Raw genomic sequence first — 20,464 nt, 5'->3', positions numbered from 1 at the left:
TCAAATTTGTTTCTCTATTTGGAATGCTTGCGTGAGGATCCATTCTTCTAAACTTGTACAAAAGGCGGCAGCACATGTACAAACAGGTCTGCTTTAGGTACCGGTGTGTGCTGGCCTTTGATAACTAGGAGCAAGAAGAATGCCGGAAGAAGAAAATCTGTCATGTTTTGCAAACTGATCTCTTCAATCTCCTTGCTGCGCTGATTGTCTATTTACTTTTGGCTGCTGTTGTTTATATATAAATTGGTGTTTACAAGCCATGGAAAAGTATGCCAGACTTCTGTTTCATTTGTCAGGTTGAGCAACATTTGCAAATGAATAAAAGCAGCAAGCAATTGTATCGCACTATTCTACATAGAAATAATGCAAATGTTTCATTTTGTCTTGGATGAAGTGATGAAGCTTAGTGGACTTTATTTATAGGATATATGGACTTACTTTTCAGATGAAGGCTTGGTGAGCTGTGAGGAAAGCAGGATGTCTGGCTCTGGCGAGACTCAGGGTAGGGGGAAAGTGTTGCTTTATTACTTGTCTTTCCTAAAACACAGTTGTAAGACACAGGTTGACTCTCCTCATCTGACTTAAAGTTTTCAGTTTGATGATGATTTCCCCATTTGGGGATTTTAACTTAAAATCTGTCTTTTCACGCATGGATCTCAAACTGCCACTTCCACGCTTCTCCGTGTGGAATCACAGAAGAACAGGAAATGGATTTGGAAGAGGTGTAAGAGATCACAAATTCCAGGGTCCTCTCCTCTCAGGCATAATGAACAGATGGAGGAAAGTGTACTTCTTCTCAGAGTGTTGTCGGGATACACCAAGGATACAGGTGCCCACTCCTGCAACGTTCCCACACAGGGCATTCATTTTGTTCGTGCAGAGGCATCTGGATTCAGGAAGATGTTAATGGAGGTAACTAGCTAAGTAAGGCAATACGATGGAGTTTCTCCCCTGTCCAATGACACTGTCTCAGCTCTGTCTTTGTTCTGAGCAGGGTTTGTCACAGTGCTGCCCTTATTGGCATCTTCATGTTGCAGCAGAATCTGTTGCCCCAACAATTGTCTCTCTGCAGGTAAAGAACTTCAGTGCAAATCCCCGTTGAAAGTATTCAGCTGACTACTACCACTTCCTGCTCTTACCTCAACAGTTAGGAGTGAGGAACATATGGATTGCTACAACAAATCCTGAGGTTACGGATTCCTTGTTCCAACCAGTATAACCCAACAGGGAACACATGACAGACTTTAACTCAGTCCTGGGGAATTTCCATTAGAACCAGACTCATGCAGCACCTCTACCATGCAAAGATACACAGCCAAATTTGTACACAGTTGATTTGATGTATGCTTTCTGTTCTCACCTGCCAAGAGGAACAGCAGCCTACTGAAAATAGAGTACTGTGCTACGTAAAATTTAAACCACCTTGTAGCTTCAGGCAAAAATTCTGAAAGGCCTGTTCTAAATGGAAACTGCAATGATGGACATCAGTGAAATCCAACAGATCTAAGATGATGTTAGTTGTGTGAATTAGCTACTGTAATCAATGAGTTTAATTAGTTTGATGACACATATCTCACAGTATCAGAATGTTCTGAGGTCCAGCTGGATGACAATATACCTTACAGTTTCATTTGTCGCGCTTTACCTAATTTTATTTTCACTGATTTCAAAAGAGTTACTGTTGATTTGCCCCAATGCAAGTAGGAACAGAGCAGGTCAAAACATTAGTTACATTTCTCACTATTTTTGCCACCAGCCTAGGAAAACAGTCTCCATTTTCACATTTCATTGTACTGCCAGCATAGCAAAATCTCTTCTAAATTATTTTTGTGTATAAAACAGAATTACTTAGGTAGGCAGACAGAAGTTCTTTCTTAGCCATTCTACGCATGGTCATTATACACTTCATGTATGAAATATGAAGAAATGCTTTGGAAATACACTGCAGCTTATCACTCTATAAAGCCTTTTAAAGAAAGGTTTACAATCTTCATACTATTGCCTCTATTTTCCATAATCTTTTTCAGAGATGCTTTCCACATCTGGTAAAGAACTGATATAATACAAAATATTTTCAGAAGACTATTGAGCAAAGTGATCATTCTTTTCCAAGTCACACGGACCACTGTTATGGAGCCAGCATGGAAAGCAGCCCTCCCACTCTCCGCTCAGAGCAAACTGTAGCTCTGTTCAAATTCTGCTTGAAGTATGGTCTGGCTCCTGTCCGGCATTACTCTCTCATCGCCCTACTTCCTCATCCCTCTTAGCCCCAAAACTTGAAGGAAGTAATACTTTTGGCACTGCAAGGTGGAGGAGGGAACTGTCTTCCTCCGTACACCCCCCTCACTGACTTCTCTTGACCCACGGCACTAATGGCGACATGCTAACCACACTCAAGGATACTCCAACCCACTAACTTTTCCTAGATGCATGTGGCTGGTTAAGTGAAGGGAAATTTGCACTGGGAGAGGAGGTATAATGGTACTTATGTTACCCACCAGTTCCAGGTAGTTAGTATAGTGGTCACAGTCAGAAAGCCAGTGCAGTTGCTTCGCTGTACATGAAATGCAAAATCATTATATTAACTGCGTAGCATCTCTGGGCAAGTATTAGCTTCCTAACAGCTGCCACTCTCAGCTTCCCACTGGAATAAGTGGCAACTCCCACAACCAGGTACTCTGCGAGGCTCGTCAAGCGCCTGCAGGTCAATAGTCACAACAGTCATTTGAGATGCACAGCGCCCTAAAGTTTTAATTAATCTGGTATACAGTATAAATACTGAAATATGTATAAAAAATTAATTAGGTGGTCTATGCAGCTCTGATTTCTCAATTAGTACTTACCATGCCGGAAAATTATATTACATGACTTTGAGATACATAAGGAAGCATGGGACTTTGGGGATTTTTTTTCTAATGTAATTATTACTAGTCATCAGCACTTGCTAACTTTGGGCTGTTTCACCTCCTAGAGCTCAAAAATATGGGGGGAAGGGTTACAGCCACCGCATGTTATAGATCCTGTCAGGCAGCAGGAAACTCTGTACTGTCAGGCTTTAATACAAATCATAGCTGTATATCAGCAATTCCTCGAGTTTTCTATTCATAATGACTTTCTGAGCTCACGAGTTCAAGAGCAATTAAGGCATGTGCTGGAAAGGCCTCAGAACCTACTAAACTCTCCTCTCTTCCAGTGGTCCTTCCATTGAGGGCAAGAACTTGTGTAGTTTGTTACAGAAACACCATTTTCTTACTTCAAGGCATAGAGGTTAAGTGTAGATTTGCAACAGTACTCAGTAACTGCTATCTTGGCATTGAACTAAACAGCCCTGAAATTGGTTCCCATTTAGGCCATGAAGACATAGGTGCATGGACATGTACACATAACCATATCCCTCTTGGCTGCACTCTCACACTAACACTGATACGTCGCTTCCCAGCCAGAGCTGACTTAGATCTAGCCCATTTTGCAGGCAAAGCAACTTAAGTGACTGCACACACAATATTTGACATTCCCTAAATGACACAGTCAGTTTCAAAAGTACTGAGTCCCCACAGCTCCTATTACTGAAATCCTTCTCACTTAATGTCACGGAAAACTGGCAGTGTCAAAACTCAGTCTTGCCTACATCAAACTAGAGTAAAATGAAATAGAAACAAAACAGGCAACCAAAAAGAAAATGGTAAGTATCTGAAGGGTTAATCCATCTCCTACCCTTCCTCAGAAGTATGAGCAAGTCTAAACTGACAGTTTGGAAGGTGAAAGTTTCATTTCTCACAAAAGTAGAAGAGTACAGATAGTAGCAGCCAAGTTCATAAATATTCCTCAGAAATTACTTTGAAGAACCCTCTCTATGAAAGAGTGTAGCTTAATCTCCAGTTTCATTAATTCCTTAACTACTGTACCAAGAGTGCCAAAAATAGGAATTAATCAATACCAAGTGTAGTTAGGGCATTTTTTTATTATGATGTCTCTCCAACAGAAACTACTACCTGCCCACCTACCTTTGCCACACACACTGCAGAAGTTAATAAATATATTAAAAATATAAATATTCTCATTTCTTGCAAGCTACTTGGTATAATCAGATCATTGTGACTTGTGGTCTTTACTAGCATCAGCTGGATATAAACCACTACCATCCTAGCAAACATCTTAGCTGTGTTCTGAGATATCTAGGCCTTGATTTCTGCCTGCACTTCATTCTTTTAACATTTGTTATAGACCTCTCTTTCTGCATTCCGGAAAGTAAAAAAAAAAAAAATGCCCTTCTGCTATGAGGTCAATAGGATCATAGGTAAAGCAGTGTAAGCTCGATAAAGTGTTAGGATAGGTACTGCAAAGGAACACTTTAGAACATGTGCAGAAATCTGTTCTTGTGCAGGAAATCATGCAGGTACTCTTCTTCCCAAGTCATTATTGTACCAAGCAGCCCACAGAGCCAGAATCAACATAATGTGATTTGACCTATCACATTTCAGGGGGAAGCACAACCAACAGCCTAATCATTAATAGTCACTATTCAGAAAGCACCTTAGATTAAAATGGCAAAAGCAAGGAAACCAAAGCACATGCTTTCACTTGTCTGTGAGAAGAAAGGTATTAGCCAGGGCATCGTAGACAATTTCCGCAGCTGGCAACTCTTATGTCTTTGGAGACAAAACCTTCTTCACTTTGGTCCGCAATCGTTGTGAGGTGGTGATGTGTGTGAATAACCATCATCCTGCTCCATCTAGCTAGCTGCCTTTCAGAGCTCCATTTACTGGTTCCTGCATACTGTGGGCCAGTTTATCAAATTGGAAAAGAACTTTCGGATTTTAAAACCTGAAAATAAGATAACAACTGGACAAAGATTCTGTGTTTAAAGAGGAATGTCTCTAGACTAAAGAGACAGAAGAGAGTGGGACAAACGGAAATGCTTGTTGAAATCCTGCTTGGCCTCACTTCATCTAATATTAAGTAAACTTGCTAGAAAAGATTTTAGGTTCAACCTGGTTTTTAATTAGTATGCTGTTTACATCATCTATTATGAGGCTTTGCTTTGGATTTGACCCTGCTCCTGCTGCAGTTAACAGCAAAAACACCGCAAACATCAGTGAGAGCAGGATCAATGCTTTACTTTGTACATTTCATATTTAATGTCAAAAAAAGAAACTGGTATTTATGTTTTGCAGTTATTAGTTATCACGTTAATATGCTAAAGGCAGCTTGACAGGGAATACTATTAATGAGCAAAATAAGGTTGCTGCTTCTGTACTGAGGTCACTTACAAAGAATGTACAAATGAAAATAAGGTTGACTTCTATTTACTTAACTATCTTCCTACATTGAATTCCTTTGGCAACGTGTCTTTAAACATTTAAAGCCCTGTTTACAAGAAGGCTCTGAAAGTAGCTTCAAACCATTATATCCCTAATTGAATTCCCCAGGAGTCCTGTAAACTCAGAGGAAAAAAGAAAGAAATCATAACATTTGCTAAATCATCTCAAAACTTATTTCACTGCAAGGTTATGTGACTTGTTACAAGTCTGAATGATGACTGGGATTGAAGTACTGAAACCTTCTATTATTTAGATTGAAATCAAACAAAAGGTTGCCCATTTGAAGCCTGCTAATTAAATTATACTTCCTCTGACTTTTATCACTAATTAAGAGTAAGAGTTTTGGCACAAAAGACAAGTATACAGAAGATAACTGAATTTATTACAGATACGTAGCCTTTGTATAAGGACACAGCACAGACCAGATGCAAATTACTAGGCAAGTGGGCCAATATATTTTGAGCAAATGATTTTGTGGGCAACAAAGGCAAGAAAACCCATGATGTTCGATAATCAATATTCTATTCACCTCCTTCAAACCAGAAGTTTTTTCAAGAGGAGTTGCAGATTATTTCCAACCAGCTATGCCTGTTGTGCAATACCACCAATATGAGACAGATCACATAAGAAGCTATGGTTAATATCTTAAAATGTTAAATAGCTTCACATCCCTGTCAGCTTACCTGGCTTGTAAGTTATTCCTGGGGGGAAGAGGAATCCCTGCTGGGCTGCAGCAGCCGCTGCCAGCGTCCGCTGGTCGTGTGGAAAAATTGGGATCATGAGCGGAGGCATGTGACCCTGAACCTGCTAAACAGAAGAGAGCCTCTGATCAGAAATAGCACAAATTTGTCTTGACAGGTACTTCTCCAGTACTGATAGTGTTCTTGTGTTCACACAGTCCCACAGAACCTTCGCCTTAATGTAATCCCTGCCTATTTCACATTATCGCATCAAAGCCCTCACTAACATTGTTATCCCTCAGTGTCAAAGGTGTAACAGTCTCAGTGAACTGTAGGTTTTTCTACTGCTTCCTGGTTCTCCATTATTTTTATTAATTAATATTCTCTGTCCTGGCACAAGGTAAAAAGGTACAAAACCTTTCCAGTATACCATAGGTTCTTTAGAAAGAAGAGTGGTACATATTCCCATTAATTTTCCACGAGTTTTCTCATCTTTGCTCACAGACAGCAGAGTGACAAGCATTTTAGAAGTAACCTAACACTGTGGTAGCTACTTTGATGTTCAAATTTTAGTATCGTTCGGGTAATTTTAATTCTGAGATCTTACAACACTGTATTGTTCACATGTATACCAACAACTCGGGTATTTTATTTCAAAATCTCACCACTGTATTAAAAGTCTTCTAGTCAACACCCCAGCTCTTAAGATTTAAGGCTCCAACATCTCGGCTCCCAATTAAACTAACATCCTTTGCCATACACACCTCACTATAACATACAAATTGCTTGTCTGTCTAAGCAGTTTTATAGCTTTATGCACTATCATGTAGCTTGGTAATTATGGAACTGTATTCAGAGACCATTTCAGAATAAAACCTACTATATCAAATTTAATTTGACCTTAATAAATGTATCAAAAAGCACAAACATGCAAAAGCAAAAAATTCTTCACCTTATACCAGCATTTGTATTCAACATATAAAAAACAGGAGATGTAATAGAATCGTGTCTGTTAAATCCACACGTTAATTTCCTAGTTCCTTAATTTATGCTACATATGTCTCAGAGACAGTGGTTAGGATCACAGAGTTTTTATCCATCATTTCTTAACCCCAAAAGTACCCAAGGGTTTGACTATGATTTTTCTGATTAGTAGTTAAGCGAACATATAATGGTTTATATATCAAAGCTAGTAAATGTAGGAAGAAATTGAGGTTTTAGGCAGAAAAAAAATTTTGCCCTTATCCTACCATAATTTGGTGGTATTAAATACTGTTAAAAAGTTACGGTACACTTCAAGCTATTTTTTTTAAATTTAATTTCTTTAAAACTTTTTTGGTCAAATCCCATGTGTTGACCTATGACATTGTTTAAATAGTGCCAAATTTTCTTGTCATATCCCCATTACTTTCACAACCATTGATGCAGTGCAGAAATGCTACTGTGTGTGTCTATGAGGGTTACTTTACCAACAACTCTTCTCTTGGGAAAGCCTTAAGATGTAGGTTAATAAAGGTCAAGCAAAAAATAAACACTTTATAGTATTTTTTTTTAATCCATTTCTCAGGAAAATCAACTTGTAATAAAAAGGTCTTTGTGCAATTACAACTATGGCACTGGGGCATGAAAGAAACTAGCTTTGAGCAGCTATTTCCCTCATTTTAGCTGAGGTAAGCCTGGCTGTGTGTTTTAGGATACGAGTTAAACTTGGTTAGATTGGAGTTGATCCCCACGTGCACAGCACAGGAATTCACCTCTGATAAAATGGTGCTGGTTTTGCTCTGTGGCATTCCTTTACACTGGCTCTACAGGAGTACAGCAAGTGAAAACCACAGGCTTCATCTGATAGAAACAACTATAGGATATATTGGAAAGAATTCAACACAATGCAACTTACAATCATCTTCTGTAGCTCCCAACTACAGTCTAACCAAATGGACCCAAGGCTTAAGAAATATCCCTTTCAATCACCACACAGAAAGTATTTCCATAGGGTTGCACAGGTACAAGACACCAACACAGTCTCACAAGGCACAGAAGAGATCAGAGTGAGTACTGTGGTTAGAGTGACAGTGCACACACACCCATAGCAATACTTCACACCATAGTGTCCTAAAAACATGTGAAATGTATAATAATGAAATCCTACAACGGCTATTTCCCAATGCAATCCTGTAGAGTTTGATCGACTCCACCATATCCAAAAAGATTTTTTTATTAAATTCTCAAATAAAAGCAATTCTGTAAGTGTGGAGAATTGCCATTACATGTTCTGGCTATCTGCCATTCTTCCCTGAACTACTACTATGAATGTGAATGCTGGATCAGGTCCTTGGCCTGTATAAAATCAATGTAACTTTGGCTAAAGGTGACTTACATTTAGAGTGTAAGTTTGATTTATACAGACTGAAAAAAGCCCATACTGAATGGCAACCATTCCCTCTGGCCCATATTAAGTTGTTACTTGTAAATATTTGTGTCTCCCAGAACTATTATATATATAGAGGTGTCGATTTTCAGCACAGGTCAACTGAAAAGCACAAATAACCACTAAGAAGGAAGAGAATGTACAAGTATCACTGATCACTGAATTTTTAAAGATGTAAAATGAATGCTAAAAAAAAGTAGACACCTTAATTTTTTATAATTTTTTTTCCTGAGGGTTTTATTATTATCATTATGATGATAATTATTATTATTATTTTTACTTTACTGAGGGGGGAGAAATTGGGAGGAGGGGTTGATTGGTGTACTTCATAAAATTGGCTACAGACCCAGAAATTTTAATTGCTGAGATGTTCCTCAGGTCTTTCTGAAAACCAAGACTGTAGCAGATGCCTGAGAAACACTCCAACTCTGTCTCTTCTCATTCGTAAAAAAAGCGTATTGTTGGATCGGCACTTTCCCCTTTTGTTTCCTCTGTGCTAAGTTGTTGATGATGCCATTTTTTGCCATCTGCCCCAGAGCTTCATTAAAGATACATGAATAGACTAACTGGGCTGCTGTCTTGTGAGGAACAGGTGCTATTGTTTGTCCCCAAAGACTTGCACTAAAGATCTCACTCAGAATACTTGAGAAAGAGCATCTGCAGCAGTCAGTCAGAGAGTGACTTGGCAGAGCCCGTACTACAGGCTAATATGCAAACAGTGACACTCAGGGGGACTCATTTTCTCTTTCATGAAGATTTTTTTTTTTTTGTGATGGGTAGTAAATGTTTGGTTTTGAACAACTCTGCCTGTCTGTACCTTTATCTGAATTGTACAAACCCTGGAGGAAACCTGAGTATATTCTTTCCAAAATCCAGTTCTTCAATCTCGAATAAAATCATCTCTTACATAAAACTTCCTCATAAAATTAATCTTTCTTTCTATACAACAAGCTCAGGTTTAACTGTGTTAAACACGAAAAGCTACCAAGATTAGGGAACTCTTAAAAGATAGTGTACCATTCCTTTAATATCCCATCACAACTCTGACGGCCCTTGGGAACTGATTACAGCACTTCCTTGCCCGAGATCTAAGTCAGGAAGCAACTTTAGAGCAAATCATCCCTGATTAGTTCAAGAAGCAACTTCCAATTTGATTCTCCCTGAAATAATAAAAGCTGGTGGCCCATTTGATAAACTGGGCAAATCTGCTGTGCTTTGTCCTACAGTCATGTGAACGCTAATCTCAGAAGTTGGCTGGACAATCCTCCTTGTTAAAAAGTCATTGATGGTTACTGTTGTGCCTGGAAAATGGAAGCCAAAGTGATATGTCATACAAAAATAATGCCTTGCAAATGATCTGCCTCTTTTGGATAAGGAACACAGCACATTCAGTGAGACTAAGGAATAGGAAGGGTTCTGTCTTTAAAATCCGAGCCTGCCTCTACAACAACTAACACTGCAGCTAGAGAAGTAGAGGCATTCAGAGAAAAGGGTGGCAGCAGTGCAAACAAAAAGGTAGCTCACATATTTCTGTTTAGCTACAAGGATCACAGGATTCAAGAGCAGAAATCAATCCCACCCTATAATGGTGTCTGAATTCCTTGCAAACTTTTCAAGATCGAACTTGACAAGTTACTTCTCTGTTGCACAGTTTACTTCAGTGAAGGGGAGAATTTCATGCCATTTTTTTTGAAAGATAGTAAGCACAATCTTTATAATATTTTATCCCTTCCTAAAAGTGTTGGGGTTTTTTTTATTACAACCAGCACTAGTATGAAACAGTGTGATAGGCTAAATATGCTCTAATTGCCTAGATTAATCCAAAATCACTATTTAAAAGCAATGCTCCCCACTTCTTCCACCAATAAAATCTCTGGATACTGTTCTCAACTTGTAGAAATCTTGAGATTTGTATTGAATCTAACAGACTATTCCAATGCACGTTAGCTGAGAATCCAGTCTTTGAATTTACTGAATTGACTTTTTTTTTTTTCCTTTAGTGTAAGAGGCACAGTAGCTTTTGTCCTTGTGATGTTGCAGCTTCTGTGAGAACCTAATTTGTTCACAGGCAGGTTTAGACTTTTCATAGTTTAAACTTGAATTTCTACCTATGATTTTTTTTAACTTCTAGAATAATTGGTATAGCCAGACTACAATTTTAACCTGTCTACGCAGTCATTAAGCTTTTAATTTCCACAGTAAAAATATGTTTGAAATTTTCTACTCACTCATTTAAAAACTACAGTGTAATAGAAGAGTTTTCCAGGTAATGGCAGTGTATCAACTAAGAATGTGCAGAATGCTCAATGCACGTGTTTGTACGATAGAACATAATGGCTATAACAGATAGCTCAACAGGTTACGTTTTAGGTTGATTCATTTTAAAAATCTTAATGGTACTGAAAGTAGTGTTTGTGGCCCTGGTAATACTAGTATAAGTTTTTAAATACCCTGCATATTATATGTAATGATGTCATCTGCATTTTAAATAGTCTGTATACAATACATGGCACCGTTATTTTTATATCCCTATTGGAATTATATTTATTTCAATAACTGGTGTTGGGTCTTGCTGTTCCTTGTAAGAGAAGAAATATAAGAAGTGTTATTAATTAGAATTTTATTTTTATTAGGTTGTTTCAGTGAGTGTGCAAGAAAGCAAACACCATGTTGCATAAAGAAGCAGGGACTGCTTCTGTGAAAACTCCTATATATGAAAGTCAGTGGGATCACTTAAATGTTTAAAAGCAGCTATGTGCTAAGAATTTTGCAGGTTTCAGCCCAAATCTCCCCCCCAACTCTGTCAATACTGTAATGAACTCTTGCCATGACTGAGCCCTTTTCTGGTCCCAAAAATGATCTATTGAGAAAAACTGCAGAAGAATTGTACTGAAAAAATAAAAAGGTCTTTTTTATTATAATTGAATGGTCTGGCTGTTTTATTTGTGCTGTTCTGATGAAGCAAAGCGACTGTAAGGCTGGGTTAACTGACCAGTTCAGTTAAAAAGGATCTGGCTACTTTCTGTGCGAGTGGTGGCTGGGCCTTTTGTTCTGAGCTCAGAAATGTAACTGATGAACTCTCAAGGCTTTGAATTAATGCGCCATCAATGCCTGACATTCTCTAACATAAAGATAACATGTGAGATTAGACTCAAATGCTTAACTGAGAAATCCCCACTAGCATTCTAGAACAAATAATCCCAGGGAAGCATCTGTGACCCTGTGTGAGAAGGAATGGCAGTTGAAGAAAGGTGGGCTCCAATAGACCAAAAGTGATCACACGGGCACTGCATCATAGCTGAGACACTAAAAATCACATTGACATACTCCCACATTATTCAGAGACTGCTTTCTGCTCTTCTTAGAAATATAGAATCACTGGAGCTGTATCTATATAGGGAGCTATATTATGCTCTAATTTATCTGCCATCTAATTATCTACAGTCTAATTGAAAAATATTTCCTCTCAGTGAAAGTACATGAGCCACAAAGAAAATGTCTGCCAATGAGATCCCAGGGGAAGTGTCGGCAAATAAAGTGAAAAAAAGATACCACAGACTTGCAAAGTGAGAATATTTCATATGGGAAATACTACGAAAAATATGTATCCCACTACTGAATTTGTAAATAGATTGTAACTGCTATTTTCTTTCTTTCCCCCTATCGTTTTTTCCAGTCGTCCAATGGTTCAGCATGATTTGGAGATCTAAGTCTACTACAGTGGCCATAATATTAATATGAAAATTGCAGCCATGATCATAGAGCAAAACAGAGCATCCTTATTTTTTATTATTTCTTCCTCACTACTTTGGAACTTTAAATGAACTACACTTAAATTCCACGTACTTGAGAAATAAAGAAGGGAGCAATAGAAGAATACTACAACGACACTGAAAACAGAATAGTTTTAAATACCAGCTCTCATTTCATTTCTAAGAGCTTCTCATTGTATTGCCCTGTTTTTATCTAGCTGCTTGACTACCTAGAAATACAGAATTCAACTAAAGATGATCTCATGAAGTTAAGAGTATGATAAATGGTAATTTAAGCTATTTAAATTGTCTGTATTTTAAGCAACTCTCACTAGGAGGGATGGAGAACATCTCTGCTATAGAGAAATAAATAAAACATGTTATGCAAAAGTGAATTTATAGTTCATTTGGAATTAGAGATCTACCACCTTTTCAATCCATACAAATGCATAATCTTGTCAATTAAATATTATTGTTAAGGTCTAGTAGTATGTTAAAATCACTTTAAAGTGCAACTAAGGAAAATTCATGTGTGTTTATTACTCCTTAAGGGTCTATTAGTGGGTATTTTATTCAGATTTGTGTTGTAAAATCTGCATAAACTCAGCATTTTGTTATCCCCATGTGTGCATTTGTTTGGTTAAAGCATAACAGCAAATCTCTATTTCTGCAACTTCTGGAAAAGTCAAGAGAACTAAAACAGTCTTATTTTTAATCAGATACAAACAGTTATCTCTATAGAAGTGAAGAGTTGACTATTATGCAAATTGTCACAGTTAGTGGTCACCAAGCCATCACAGAAGACTGAGCAAGTCAATTATTTCAGATATTTCCAAAGACTAGTGAAGATGTATGTTTCTCATTTGCACCTTGTCTTATTCATGCCAGAATAAGAAAAATATTGCAGCCTAATGATACTTGTTGATATTTTATATATGGAAGCTCCATTACTTCAGCTGAAATCTAAATATAAATTATGTCAGAAATTCCTTATTAGCTTATGTTTTTAAGGTGATATCAAAATATGCAAGATTTTTGGAGTAGATAGAAATTTCCTGTTGATGGAAAAATTTAAAGTGAGAGACACTTTAAAATTTGCATTTCATATTGGTGCTTTCAAGCAGAGTTTTTCCCCACATCCTTTCAAGACAGAGTTCTTTTTTTGAATAGTAGCCATGACTAGTTATTAACATGAAACTAATTCCCTTAACAGAAGGGCTTGCAATGTACAGTATAAAAAAAATCATCTAACGTCACAACATTGATGATTTTTAAAGGAAGGATTGTGCTTCACTTTTAAGAATGGCTCCAGCAGAAGTGGGAATGCAAACAGAAACATCTTTCAATGTCTCTGATCAAAACTTCTTCTACTCTATAAAGGTAAAAAAGGTAGACCAAAAAGAACAGGTTGGGGTTTTTCTATTATATCACAAAAATTCAGAATACATCTGAAATCCACGGGGTCACTGATGCTAACAGGAGTTCTGACATTTACCTGGTTTGGGAAGAATTTCTTCATGATCATCATATTGTTTTTAGAACTTTCTATATTGTCACTGATATTCCAGATTTGTAAATGTATTTTAACCACATAAGCACTTAAAGCTTTTGAATACTTTAGAATTATCAATTAATTCAAGGTCAAAGACCCATTCAGAGGACAGTATTACATCCACAGTTTACACAGGAGGTCACTCAGAGGCCTTGATTTCTTTTTCCGTCACAGCAGTGACAACACATAGTGGATAGAAACCAACTCCATCGTAATCTGCTGCTTGTAACATTTATACCTGACCACATATTTGTATAAAGACCTACCCAAAGTGCAAAGCTATGGCTAATGAGGGATGTGCTCTGTTGAAAACTCAGAATGAGGCAGCTTTTGAGCAGGTATACACCAGTGCTACACAGTTTAGCCCTCAAACACTTGTATACTGGCAGGATACAAGAGTGGAGGTGAGTCAGAGGTACGAAAAGGAGATGCCTTTCCCATCCCAGCCAGTCCTATGGCTGATTTCTTCAGGTATTTACTCCTCTGTGAATCTAACTCTTCATTATCATAGAGACAAGTACTGATATTTTTCCTCAAGCCTAAATGGATATTCAAGAGACTAGGTCAAAGGAGGTATTCACATCTAGTGAGAATATTCTTGCTTCTGTACATTTTTCAAAGAGATTTAATGCAGAATAGTAACCTAGATAACTTCCAGAAATCACATGATGTTTATGGAGTGTCTAGATTGAAACACAAAGACTTATCAAAGGCAATTATGTGGAGAAATAGTTTAATGCAGAAAACTCCTGTGTCTAGAGATCAAAGTCAAATCAGAATACTGATTGCATGCAAAAATTAATTTGTTCCGTCTCCTCCTAGGATTCCTCAGATTTTGACACGACCTGACCATCTTTACTCAGAAAAGGCCAAGAAACTGGTGTGTTTGCACAGTATGACTGAGGTGATTGTCACCGCTAGTTATACAGCAATTATTGCAGATCTGGGAGTAAGCAACAGAGTTTCTAAACTTCCAGTGACATACGCACAGCCTGCTTCCTTCCCACGCCAACTGGGTCTGGCTCAAATCAGCTATATTGGCTCGTCAACTTTCTACAGCATTTATGATTCATCTACACAAACATTTTGAAAGAACAAAATCATTAAAAAGGTAAAGTAAGGCAGAGAACCAGGAAACTCATATTTAAAATGAGCACTAGGTATTTCCTATCCAACTCTGGGTGCTAAAACTCCAGCAGTAGCTATACTTCAGACATAATTCACACTGCTGTGCTGCCTTTTCTGCAGAGGACCCTGATACGCAAGAAGGAATGCCAATCTTCCCTTTTTCCACTTTTCCCGGATTTGTCAGAACTCCAGTGTTATTTAAAGCACGCTTTTGGCTTGCGAATGGATCCTTGCCGTGAATCTGATGCTTACACTCACGTTAGCGTGACGCTGCTTTCAAAGTTGGGATGTTTTCTTCAGCCACTGGTGACAATCGGGTGGGAGTCAATAGCACAAAGCTGTGCTGCCATTCCCTTTCTCTCTACCTGCCGAACCTGCAGCGAAGGGCGGACTCCTCTGCTACTCTAACGGGCTGGAGTTGGTGTGATGAAATGTACGGGCAAATCTACACAGAATTCGGGGCCAATAACAATGGCCCTTTGTCCAGCTGTGATTGCTCCCCCCTCTGCAGCCAGGCCTTATCTGCTCAGGAAATTCCTGCTTTAACTGACAGGTAGGAGATTAAATCTACAGCTGCCGAAACACAATCTCCACTCTGTTAGATAGGCATTCATTGAAAAGCACTACAAACACATAATTTGTTTATGTTGTACCAGCAATCTTTGACAAAGCAGACTGTCTAGCTGAGACAAATGTGGTTAAACCCATTTATTGTATTATTTCTGCTACACAGAACAAGCTCTTAAAACGTAGAAACTAGACAAGGCACAAAGCTCTGGCTGTCTAAAGAAATCAAGAATAGATGACTTCTTGTTACACTAACCCCCTTTACACAGCGTAGCATGTTCCCTCCTGGAAAACATCCACTGTGATTTCTTTCTTTTCTTTTTCTCTCTCCCGGCCCCCACCCCTCTTTTTTCTTTTTTTCAAGTGGAAGGTTCAATGATGTTTATGTTCCCAGGTTTTAAAGTTTCTTTTGTTTTCTCTAGCATCAATAGATGTAAAATAACTAAGGCAGTCAAAGGATGCCTTCAGATTTAAGAAATAAGGGAATGTTTTTGAGAGACTACTTCTCAAAGAAAGAACAATTTTCCAGACACGCTGTCTGCTCTTCCTGAGTTAATGCACGCTCACATAGGACTCCTGCCTGACTAATGAATGCTGGACTGACACCCCCCCACCCCTTCTCTCTCTGTTTTTTAATCATCACTCACATATTTCTCAAAACATTACTTCATTTTTGTTACACCTTCTGCCTTATTTTAAAATAATATTGCTGGCTGTTTATTACAAATGAAAGGCACGGGGAACTGATGAATTAAGTGTTTATAAATCTGAGTTTTCAGATTGAAAACAACCTTTTTCATAATGTAAAGCCTTTATAAGAAAAACCTGTCTTTTAGCTCTAATTTCTTCTGGCCATATATTACTCCTAGTAAACGCTCTTACATGAACTAAATGGGTAATATGCGCTGAACAGGAGAAGGGCAACGTTTGTCTCTCAGGAGGAATGCCTCAAAACACCACTTACTTCAGTGGAGCAGGACACACTCCTGAGAACGCAGCGTGGCCCATATCAGTCTCTGCTTTCTATATTTAAGACTCTGTTCTCTGGCTGATCTGAATATGCAACTCCAATTAATGTTACTGGGAGTTGTGTGCACACACAGATGTGCCTAGCGACTGGCATATTAAAAGATCCCTTCAATCTGATGAAACTTAACAAATTCATTTTCCCGGTCTTATTACTATAGATGGTCCATAAGGAAGATCTTGTAAATCACAGAATTGTTGCTCTAATGGTTAACCATAATTAAAAGGAAAAGAAATAGGAAGAGTACTCAATATCTTAAAGTTTTATCATTCATGTTACTTCTATAACTCTCTTGCCTCTCCTAAGGCATTCTCTTACATACCTTTTTGCAGCATGTTGGTTTCTGTATTATTTTATTTAACCTGCATCACAGCATTCATCTCTGTATTTGAGAGGAAGCTGTACAGAGCTACCATACGAGCTGCCACTCAGAACATTCAGTTTGGCATAAAATTAAAAAAGTATGCAATAAACTGGCTGAATCCATAGGGAATCCCTCAAACAGCATGGATAATGAGGGGAATCCATAACAGACATAAACAAACCCAGAAAGATGTCTGGGGCCAACTTCATTATGTAAGATATATGCCCAAAATGTATGGGCATACGTTTGAATGTTCAACTTCAAACTCAGCCTGTATTAGATTGATTGAATCTCAGCATGGGGTTCAGTTAATAAACAAACCTTGCCTTTGGAAAATATTTGGGGCTGAAATCATCTATTATAGCCAGGCACCTACTACATGTGGCACTAAGATGCCCTCCTACCTTAAAGCTTTGTTAAAACAGGACGGTAAAGAAAATTAGAAATCCATACTAGCAGAGAAATAGATACAATTTTCAGGTTAAGTGGCACAACTCTAAAGACAGTTGTTATCCACAGACTGTACTTGAGTCTATGCACCAGGGGCATATGAATAGAATTCACATTAAAAATTAGAGAACAGTTTGAATCTTTGGGCTTTGATTCACACTTCCCATGTTTTTTAAACATGTTACCCATATTCTCATAAAGGATACAACAATAATGCTAGCAAATCTTTTTGGTAATTATTAATTTCACTGTAGAATAGCTTTTTTGCTATGCTTGGCTTGTTAAAAAAATGCATTTTGCTCACCTCAGGGTACACTATTAGCCTGCATATTTGCTCTTTTACTTTTTTCCAGGTTTTGTTTAAAAATTCTTCTTAAACCTGTATACTAATCACTGCTCAGAGGGTGAAAGAATTTGCAGGAGCAGCTGAAGTGCTACTTTTTTTCAAAAGCAGGAACTAGTTGGTGCTGACACTTTTTACATATATTAGAATAGGAATGAGAGAGTCATAGAGAAAGAAAAAAAAATTAAGAGTAAGGACGAGGCTGACTTTGTGGTACAATCAGAGTCCAAAATGTCAGTCTAACATTATAAAATCTTGCAAAACTGTGAGCCACATTGGCACACCCCAGGGATAGCCAGATGCAAAAAGTGAGTTGCCCTTGTCATTATTTCATCATTTGGCCAGGTAACAAGAAAACAAGAGAAGGAACTCTGCAAAAATGCCTATCCAAATAGACTTCCAAAACCAGAGGAGAAAACAAAAAGGTTCTTTTGATAGCTCTGTTCAAAGTCTTACATCTGTGTTTACCTGTAAGCCATTGTACTCTGTTCTGAAGCTTTGTTTTAGGGTTCAGCTACATAGGAAACAAATGCACAGTATTTCAGTGTATGTATTTGTAGCAGCTTAGTTCTGCACCGCATCCCCATGTGGACGATGTTTAAGTACTGAAGATGCCTGCGTGGAAATTTGTTTACTCACTAGGAGGAGACTACTCTTTAAAAGTATGCACTATGGAAGTTAGTGGGTAGTATGTGCCATTATAAAGTCACACATCTTAACAAGCAGAAACTTTCCTTAGACATTTCCTTAATGTGAAAGCGAATGTCTCTTTCTCTCTCTATTTATAAATACAAAAGTGTATAAATATGCTTACATATTTTGTATTATAAAGAGAAAAGCATATTCTACATATATAGACATGTACATAATACAGATACGTGTACATATATGTAGAATGCATATTTATATGCAGATACACATATATTTTGTATAAATATTTTAAATATACATATACATACACACACAGGTATATATGTAGAATATGCTTTCATCTTGTTTCCCAAACCCCTCACTTGGGATTTCAGTGTTGTTAGACCCATCTGGCTGTACTGCTTGCTTGTTGCACTCCTGGATAGTCACCCTTTCAGCAATTTTCCTGGGCACACAAAACCCCTGTTTCTTCAGTGCTTCCTCTAGGAAGACCATCTCTATCTCTGTAAAGACCTACTTTAAGCATGATACATTTAAGAGGTTCACTCCTGAGTGAGGAAGTCAGCAAGACAGCTAGGCTAATCGTAGTGGTAAACAACCTGAGTAACAAAAAAAGTCATTTGGAAATCACTCTATCACTCACATCTATTACTGGTGGATTTCTTTCTGCCTCTTCTATTTATGAAATCACTTTTTTCTTCTTCACTTAATCTTCTCACTCCTCACCTTCAGGCTCCTTGTAAAACTTCTAGCACGCACTCTGACCGCTTCTCTTTTGGAGAGTATTTTTTGGTGTATACAAGATAGCTATCCGGCAGTAAATTCTCCTTTCTAGGCCAGTGTTACCAAGAAAGTAATGCCCTAAAGTTGTCAATAAACTTCCATCGTGGGGAAGGAGACCACAGTGAAGTACATTCGACTTTCTTGGCCTTAGGAAGGTCATTGTCACAAATACAAGCAAAACTTAGACATTAAAGAAGCATCATATCAAGGAAATAAGGACACCCACAAACATCTATTTTTTTAAGATAGACACATGCAGCTGAAACAAATTAAAATCATGCTTTTCTAAGGCCCTCCGGGTGCACTCAAGGGTCTTCAGAGCAAACAATGTTACTCCCCAAACTCCCTGTCTTGTTAGCACGTGCTTATCTTCACTGCCTTTTCAGGTAAATAAGAGTTTTCAGGATCTAATTTTCCTTTTCAGTTTAGACATGTTTTTCAAAAGATTTTTTGCATTGGTTTTGGGTTATTTTCATTGTGAAAGTTGGTCTAAATACAAAATTGCAGCAAATGAAAATATAAGAAAATAAGATACCAATATAGGGTTTCTGAGATGTGAGGGTGAATAAGATGAACAGGATTAATGTGAGATGCACAGACTAACTAATCTGTACATTTATTTTGGATCACATTGGTATTGTATTTTTAAGGGAAATGGGGGGAGAGGTGTGGTATTTTATTTTAAGGAAAACAGACCAAGAGATTTTGTGTACTGTTAGGTCAGTATTGTGCCTAAATGATTTAATGTTTAGACCCTGAAGTCCACGTCTGTGCTTTTTTAAATATATCGGGTGTCTATGTGATATTATTACTATATCTACTTTATTTTGTGGCACAATAAAGTAATACCCACTACATTTTCAACAGTACACGCATCCCCGATACCACTGCCCCAGAGGTGGCTGGTGCATGTGGTCCTGTACTGTTTGCAGCTCTGTTACAAACAGCAGAGTGTACATCTAAGTCATCTCAGCATTCATATTGTGTTTTTTCAGTATACGTCAACATGATTTTGATTCTCTCTCCTGGAAGTCCGGACTGTGTTCAGATCACTCATTCATTTTCCACACTCACTGTCTGACTGGCTTTTGCTGTTACCAGTGGCTGCTATAACCTCTGTGCTATGCATAATAAAAATCTTTCCCATCTGAGCTGTGTGCCATGGTTACTGGAAATCTGCTGTATGTAGCATTCCCAAGAGCAGGAAAGGTAGGTACCTATACTGCAATTGAATAAATATCACCTTTTCTTTAAAAAGAACATCTGCCCTCACTGAAACCACATCTAACGGTGACGTCTAAGCTATCCCCACCTCTCCAACTGGATTTATGTTAAGTTGCATTTACTCTTTCTAGTGCTGACATAATAACTGAAGTATATGTACCCCTCCACTTTTCATCCCTTGCATCAAGGAAAAA

General features: G+C 37.9%; 1 protein-coding gene across 14 annotated transcripts in view; it reads right to left on the bottom strand.

Annotated features, from left to right (window-relative positions):
• SOX6 (SRY-box transcription factor 6) overlaps nt 1–20,464 on the bottom strand; it is a 386,542-nt gene that overhangs the window by 99,369 nt on the left and 266,709 nt on the right. For 9 of the 14 annotated variants that reach the window (XM_075427559.1, XM_075427555.1, XM_075427560.1 and 6 more), the window contains 2 exons: nt 6,005–6,128; nt 439–537 (listed from right to left, as the gene is read on the bottom strand). In XM_075427559.1, the coding sequence (XP_075283674.1) occupies nt 439–537; nt 6,005–6,128 (223 nt within the window). The remainder of the gene's footprint in view (nt 1–438; nt 538–6,004; nt 6,129–20,464) is intronic. The other 5 variants (XM_075427562.1, XM_075427563.1, XM_009935264.2 and 2 more) reach the window with 3 other exon arrangements.

Source organism: Opisthocomus hoazin, chromosome 7 (genome assembly GCF_030867145.1).
Source record: "Opisthocomus hoazin isolate bOpiHoa1 chromosome 7, bOpiHoa1.hap1, whole genome shotgun sequence".
In the NCBI taxonomy this organism is placed as follows: domain Eukaryota; kingdom Metazoa; phylum Chordata; class Aves; order Opisthocomiformes; family Opisthocomidae; genus Opisthocomus; species Opisthocomus hoazin.
This window is presented reverse-complemented; position numbering and strand designations above follow the sequence as displayed.